This window comes from Xyrauchen texanus, chromosome 38 (genome assembly GCF_025860055.1).
Source record: "Xyrauchen texanus isolate HMW12.3.18 chromosome 38, RBS_HiC_50CHRs, whole genome shotgun sequence".
Classification (NCBI taxonomy): Eukaryota; Metazoa; Chordata; class Actinopteri; order Cypriniformes; family Catostomidae; genus Xyrauchen; species Xyrauchen texanus.
In genome coordinates this window covers 15,333,042-15,340,642 of record NC_068313.1, presented here as the reverse complement: position 1 = coordinate 15,340,642, position 7,601 = coordinate 15,333,042, and the positions used below count along the sequence as shown (strand labels likewise).

The window sequence follows — 7,601 nt, the reverse complement described above, 5'->3', positions numbered from 1 at the left end:
ATTTCTGCCAGCTAAACAAGGTCAGTTGAATTAGGCTGACCTTTTTGGCAGTTCTGAGCCACCTGTTTAGTCTGCAGCAGGCTGAGAGCAGACAGAGAGCCCTTTGCGCATCTCTCACACAATCTCGCACACCTCGGGGCCAGCCTTTTCATCACACTGTAGCGTTGAAACATCCACTAATCCACATACTAATTGCACATGATTTCTGAACTGCTGGCAGTGGGAGACTGAAAAAAGTAAGAACGATTGTAGAATGTACAGTCGAAGCCAGAAGTTTACATACAACTTAGCCAAATACATTTAAACTCTTTCACAACATTTTCACAATTCCTGACATTTAATCGTTGAAAGCATTCCCTGACTTAGGTCAGTTAGGATCACTACTTTACTTTAAGAATGTGAAATGTCAGGGCCAGACAGCTTTGCCGCTGAATTTTTTAGATCTTATGCTTCAGAACTGGCTCCACTTTTGTTAGAAGTTGATATGGAAGCATTAAAGAATGGAAAGCTTCCGCCATCCATGATACAAGCCCGGATCAGTCTGATTCTTAAAAAGGACAAAGATCCGAGCGAATGCAAGCGTTTCCATCCAATTTCTCTGATCCAGCTAGACGTAAAAATATTGTCCACATTTTAGTTAATCGATTAAGTTATGACATCTTTTATACATATAGATCAAGTGGGGTTTATTCAGGGCCTTAGCTCTTCTATAACATTAGTTGTTTCATCAATATTATGTGGTCAGTGGTGAATGATCAGGTTTCAGTCGTTGCCATCTCACTTGATGCCGAAAAGGCATTGGTATAGTAGAATGGGATTATCTTTTTAAGATTTTGGAAATGTACAGGTTCAGAAATAATTTTATAGATCAAGTTACTTTATAGACACCCGGTAGAGGCGGTACAAACAAATGTATTAATTTCAGATTATTTTACTCTGGCTTTCCCCATTATTGTTCTGTCTTGCCCTTGAACCATTAGCAGCCATGATAAGAAAGAAGGATGATTTTCCAGGGGTGATGGCAGGAGGTGTGGCGCACAAGATTTTGCTTTACGCAGATGATATTTTATTATTTGCCTCCGACCCCACTAGATATCTGCCTTGCCTCCACAGAATTATTAATTCCTTTTCTAAGTTCTCAGGATACAGAGTTAATTCATCTAAATACGAAGCTCTTGCGCCTCAGACAGGCACCTTCTAGTGGCCCAAACAGGGCATTAACTATTTGGGCATTTTATTCCCTGCAAATTTGTGTGATTATTTAGTTAATTTTTACCTTGTTATTTTGGCCCATTCCTCCAGACAGAACTGGTGTAACTGATTCAGGTTTGTAGGCTTCCTTGCTCGTACATGCTTTTTCAGTTCTGCCCACAAATTTCCAGATTGAGGTCAGGGCTTTGTGATGGTCACGCCAATACCTTGACTTTGTTGTCCTTAAGCCATTTTGCTACAACTTTTGAGGTATGCTTGGGGTCATTGTCCACTTTGAAGACCCATTTGCGACCAAGCTTTAACTTCCTGGCTGATGTCTTGAGGTGTTGCTTCAATATATCCACATAATTTTCCTTCCTCATGATGCCATTTATTTTGTGAAGTGCACCAGTCCCTCCTGCAGACAAGCACCCCCACAACATGATGCTGCCACCACCATGCTTCATGGTTGGGATGGTGTTCTTCAACTTGCAAGCCTCAACCTTTTCCCCTCCAAACATAATGATGGTCATTATGGCCAAAAAGTTCAATATTTGTTTCATCAGACCAGAGGACATTTCTCCAAAAAGTAAGATCTTTGTCCCCATGTGCACTTGCAAACTGTAGTATGGCTTTTTTAAGAGCAGTGGCTTCTTCCTTGCTTAGCAGCCTTTCAGGTAGGGCTGGGCGATAAAACTATATTAATATTTATCGCGATAAAAAAACTCCATAATATCGACGATAAGCTTTTGAGTAATTTTCTATATTTAGCCTGTGTTCTACATTTAGACATGCGTGTTGCTAAAAACGCTAGCAGTTTTGGTTACTTATTGTATGTTTCCTCTGGCGTGTAGTGAGTGAATGTGAGCGAGCGCTTTCAGTTCCTTCCTATGGAAGCAGAGCGTCAAGCTTGCAAGGTGGATTGTAAAATTGACAGCAGCGTGGGGCAAATGGTTCCCTAGTATTGGGAGTGGCTTTGTGCGGATTCCTTCCTCATCAGTGGAAACGCAGTCTCAGACTGTATGCAGTTGCTATTGCACCCGCTACGCAGGTCACCGCATTCCAGATCCCAGATTGATTCCATCTTGACTGCAAGACATCATGACTACGGTTACGCCCTCTCATTGTCTCTAGTGAGCAGCTCAACAATACAAAAGTGCCGGTTACATCATATCTGATCTTTCTGTGCTGTATTCTTGAATATTTTTTTCTAGCACTTAAACACGCTTCACTGATGCCCTGTCCCGGTCCGCACCCGCTTCCTCTTTTTTCCCACATGTGAGTAAATATGAGGTGCATGTTTCCAGAGCGTCTTTAGACGTATTCAACTGTACTCAATTGATGAACTCTATAAAATATTGTAATATTTTCAAAGATCCCTCAGTCACCACTGCATTGGCTGTGTCTGGGCCCACAAGCAGTTTTGTAAAGACTATTTAGACTGTTTATGATTTAGTTATATATAGCAATATGCAAATGTGATTGAATATCGTGATAAATATCGATATCGATTGATATGAAAAAGAATGTTGTGATAATATTTTTTGCCATATTGCCCAGCCCTACTTTTCAGGTTATGTCGATATAGGACTCGTTTTACTGTGGATATAGATACTTTTCTACCTGTTTCCTCCAGCATCTTCACAAGGTCCTTTGCTTTTGTTCTGGGATAGATTTGCAATTTTCGCACCAAACTATGTTCATTTCTAGGAGACAGAATGTGTCTCCTTCCTGAGCGGTATGATGGCTGCGTGGTCCAATGATGTTTATACTTGCGTGCTATTGATTATACAGATGAATGCGGTACCTTCAGGTGTTTGAAAATTGCTCCCAAGGATGAACCAGACTTGTGGAGGTCCACAATTTTTTTTTCTGATGTCTTGGCTGATTTCTTTAGATTTTTCCATGATGTTAAGCAAAGAGGCACTGAATTTGAAGGTAGGCCTTAAAATAAATCCACAAGTACACCTCCAATTGACTCCAATTAGCTAATCAGAAGCTAAATTAGGCTTGACATAATTTTATTTCAATTTTTCAAGGCACAGTTAACGTTTAGGTGCTTATAGTCAATTAAAAGTCAAACAATCTGTGTGTAAACAATTGTTGGAAAAATTACTCATGTCATGCACAAAGTAGATGTCATAAGCTACAGGCTAAAGCTATAGTTTGTTAATATGAAACTGTGGATGGATTTAAATAATGAGTTTTTATGACTTCAACCTAAGTGTATGTAACTACTGACTTCAGCTGTAACAGACAAGACTAATACCAAGATGTAGAGTACATAGGGTTGGGCGATATGGCTAAAATATTTTGTCAGCTTTTTAATTTTTTTTTTTTATTTATGTATTTGCTCTAAAAAGCTTAAAGTAATTAAACATTTTTGATGTAATAAATAAGAACATTAAAAAAATGTATTTAAAAATAATCAAGTGCTGGAACAACTAATCGATAAAACTGACAGTATAATAATGCAAATAATCAACAGTGCATTTCATTATTGTTTAGTTGGATTAGTGCCCTGTGCACAGAGAAGCTCCTTAAATTTTCACACTAGTGAAAAACGTGTTTGCATTTGACCAGGGCTGAATATCACTAACTTGCCTCACAATATGATAAATATCACAATAAATATGTTATGATTCATTCAATATACATCATGATGCGTCACAGTATCACAATTGGATCACGATTGAAACTGTGCCTCATAATTCAACAGGTGTTTAGAAGCACTTCTGCCCCAATTGAGAAATGCCGTTCTCATAATTTGCACTTATTTAGGCATTTTCATTGTATTGAAGGACAAGATATGAATGCACACATATGAAACAGTCCTTTAAACAAGGCTAAGATTGTTTGTCATACGCCTCCAAAATAAATTTAGTTTAAAATAGTGTTCATTCCCTCATGCTAGATTATGTGTGTGTGCATAGTATCAGGCTCAGCGTTGGCTGATGTGATTCACCAACATGAGTCATTTCCCCATCGAGCATCAGCTCAGACCTTTCATAGGAAATGCAAAGAAGCTGCATTCTGCATAATATCCATATTAATGTTCACTTATCACAAATGCAGGACTACAGCTGCACCTTTAAAATGAAGGTGTGATCTCACTGAGCGCATCAGTATATTGAACAGAGTTCACTGGGTTCTTGTTTCACTTTTCTATGTATAAGACAGTATGTGGGAGGATTGCACACTTTTCTCTATTGGTTCTTACAAATTATGTCAGTACTGCGACAAGCTTTTGTCTCCTTTATGGACTATGACACTGAAGTCAGATGTGACCAGTCAAATGCCCTGTCTAACGTGTAGTCTATAGACTCCAAGTCGGTGACTAAAATGGGTTATTCTAATTTGTTAATGGATCTTTTCTGGTTCAGAACAAAATTAAGCTCTGTGGCATGCTGTCAATCACCACAGAAAATTGGTCCCTCAGTTTAGAAAACAAGCAAAACATTGTGTACGGTAGAGTATCCAGGGGGTTTGAAAGAAATATGCTGCTCATGTTTTGTAAAAGGGCTAGTATTAAGTAAAAATGTTGCTATTAAAAATGTAAGTTGTCTAAATATCCTTTTACTTGTCTACCGTTAGGCAGATGTACTTTTTCGATATGCGTTACTCAACTTAATTCCTGTAGGTGGATTTTTCTCCATAAGTCCATTTCTGGTATCCTAGTTGTGCATACTGTGCAATTGTTACCATGGTTACTGGCTTTACATGGTCATGACAGGAGTTGAAAGATTGCATTATAAATTTGCACAGACATATAAAACCTGGAACATTCATTTAAGACCACCATAAAAACAGAATCCTAATAGTTCAATCCCAGCCTTCCTTTACTTTTTTCCAAGTCAGGCCTTTTTAATGTATTAATCAATACTTTCTCATATTTTCTTGTGCAACTCCTTGGCAGGCCTTTAACTCAGAGACGGAGAACTTCAAGCTTATGTACGGAGGTCACCAGTACCACGCCAGCTGTGCAAATTTCTGGATTAACTGCATAGAACCCAAACCACCGGGCCTTATTCTGCCCGACTTGCTATAGAACCTTACAGCTGTTGGGATTACAACAGAACCGAGCCCAGTGTGGAACCCTGAGCCACAGTCTGGAGAATCATGGAGTCATTCAGAACGGTCACTATAACTGTATCTCCCCCAAGTGTACAGCTCTTTATACTTGAATTTGGGATGCAACTGTCTAGAAAATAATCTGCTACTTTAACTACTAGTTTATTTAAATATTGGACATAAATTAAATGACTTTGTACCTTTTTGTCTTTATTTGATCTGCCTCTGTCATTTGGGATGCACTTAAGTGTCTGGTTGGATTTTGATTCTTTGCTGATTTCTCTACCATGTGAAGTAAATACTGCGCAGATGTGTTATGAAAAACAGAATTGTAATATAAAATTAGCTATGCACCGATCTGTTACCTGGACCTGTATCATCATTCCGATGAATGGATCGGGTATCGGTCTGACGAGCCCGATCCAAATCCGATACTGTGTGTTAGTCATGTTCGTTACTGTCAAGCTCCAAAAATGACATAAAAGAACCATAAAAACACCAACAGAGTTCTTCATGTGACTCTTGCATTTTATTCAAAGCCACTTGAAGACATGTGATAGCTCTGTGAATCGCAATAGGCTGTGTTTAAGTAAATAGTATTTTATATAAATATAGTATGCACGCACAGTGCTAGCACGTTATTGGGTGGTGCTGCTCTGACTCGCACATAAGCACAGGCAGCCCTGGGAGATTCACTCGTGGCTATTTTTAGCCTTCACTAAATTTGAGCGCTACTCACGAACAACATCTCTGATGTAGATGCTCTAGTTCGGTTCACTTATAATATGCATTTCGAACGGCAATGTAGTTGCATTTTTACCAGAATTTGAATAAGAAGTGAATTTAACTACTGTGAACTTGCTTACAAACACACACATACAACACATCCTGGAGAGTTCAGAATGTCAAAATAAAAGCACGAGGGTTTAAAAAGTGCACTATTTAAATATATTACTGTTGTATTTAAAAGTCAATCATAAAAATATTAATAACAAATTGTTATTATTATTATTGTCAATTAATATTGGTTTACAATTTAGAACAATATTTAATTTGAATGGGTTCCAAAAAATAACTGTGTGAATGAAAAGTGGACTGATGTCTTACAACTAAATTGGAAAAAAAAGGAGAAAAAAGGCAAAAATATGGTGGTTCTTTTGAAGACTTGAATTGCTGTTAATTTTGCTGCTACATTATCCAGTATACTAGTTAATAATAAAGTGTTTCTTAATAAGCTATACATTTATATTCAAATAATGTATAGATAGAGGTTTGTGTTTCTTTACATATTAAAGTGTACTCTCAATTAGTTCCACACAATAATGTAAAGATATTTAAACTGAAAAAAAAACTTTGGTATCGGCCTGGTATCGGCCAATACTGAGATTTCCAATATCGGAATTGGATCAGAAGTGAAAAAGTTGTATCGGTGCAGCCCTATAGAAAATGCACAAAAAAATAAAGGTAGCGCATCAACAAAACTGTAGCAGATATTAATAAAATGCATATAGACCAGTTAAGTTATTGAAACTGAATAATTTTGACTTGTTCCTGTGGAAAAACAGACCAGATGTGCTGATGAAAATCCACTTACAATGAAAGTCTATGGGGCAATTGTTTTCCTATAGACATCCAATATAAGTCTTTAACTGTCAATGCATTGTTTGATTTTACAAAAAAAAATAAAATATATATATATATTGTTTGTACTTGTCCAAAAACATGACTTAAATGTATATTTGAATTTTTTCAAGAAATATGTTAAATTTGTAATTTCTGTAAGAGCGTGTATTTTTTTAATACACATGGAAGAGAGCTGGAGAAAAACATGTAGATACTGGTATGTTTTTCTCTTTTATTGCTTCATTATTTGTGTTATCTTTGTGCTGGAACACATCACTTTGATTGTGGGTCTGGAAGAAGTCTGTTTGTAATTTAAGTGATTTCTGAGAAACTGGAAGCAGTGGTATTTACTATTTGGAATTCAGTGTGTTGTAATGCTCCTGAATGACTTTGTTTTTTGATTTATATGAAAATGTGGTTTTGCAAATTGGTCTTGCAAGATCAACCCTAATCTCACTGAGTTCATTTGTTTTCAATATTCAACGGCTTGGAACTATTGTATTACACTTGTTCTGAATAGGCAACAGTACATGATATTGTGTTTTACTGGCTATAGCCTACTAATAACTTAACACCATAAAGAAACAGTTTTCTGAAACCTGTATGACTTGGTTTTTTCTGTGGAACATAAAATGAGTTATTGGTGACAGAATGTCTACGCTGTTTTTTTTTTTTCTCCATACAATGAAAGCAAATGATGACCACTGCTGTCAAGC

The 7,601-nt window shown here is 37.1% G+C and overlaps 1 protein-coding gene across 1 annotated transcript in view; it reads left to right on the top strand.

Annotated features, from left to right (window-relative positions):
- The window catches only part of LOC127631747 (synergin gamma-like), a 65,655-nt gene extending 58,057 nt beyond the window's left edge, over positions 1–7,598 (top strand). The window contains 1 exon segment of the mRNA XM_052110053.1: positions 5,108–7,598. Coding sequence (XP_051966013.1) covers positions 5,108–5,239 — 132 coding nt within the window. The 3' untranslated portion in view covers positions 5,240–7,598.
- The last annotated feature ends 3 nt before the right edge of the window (positions 7,599–7,601 follow it).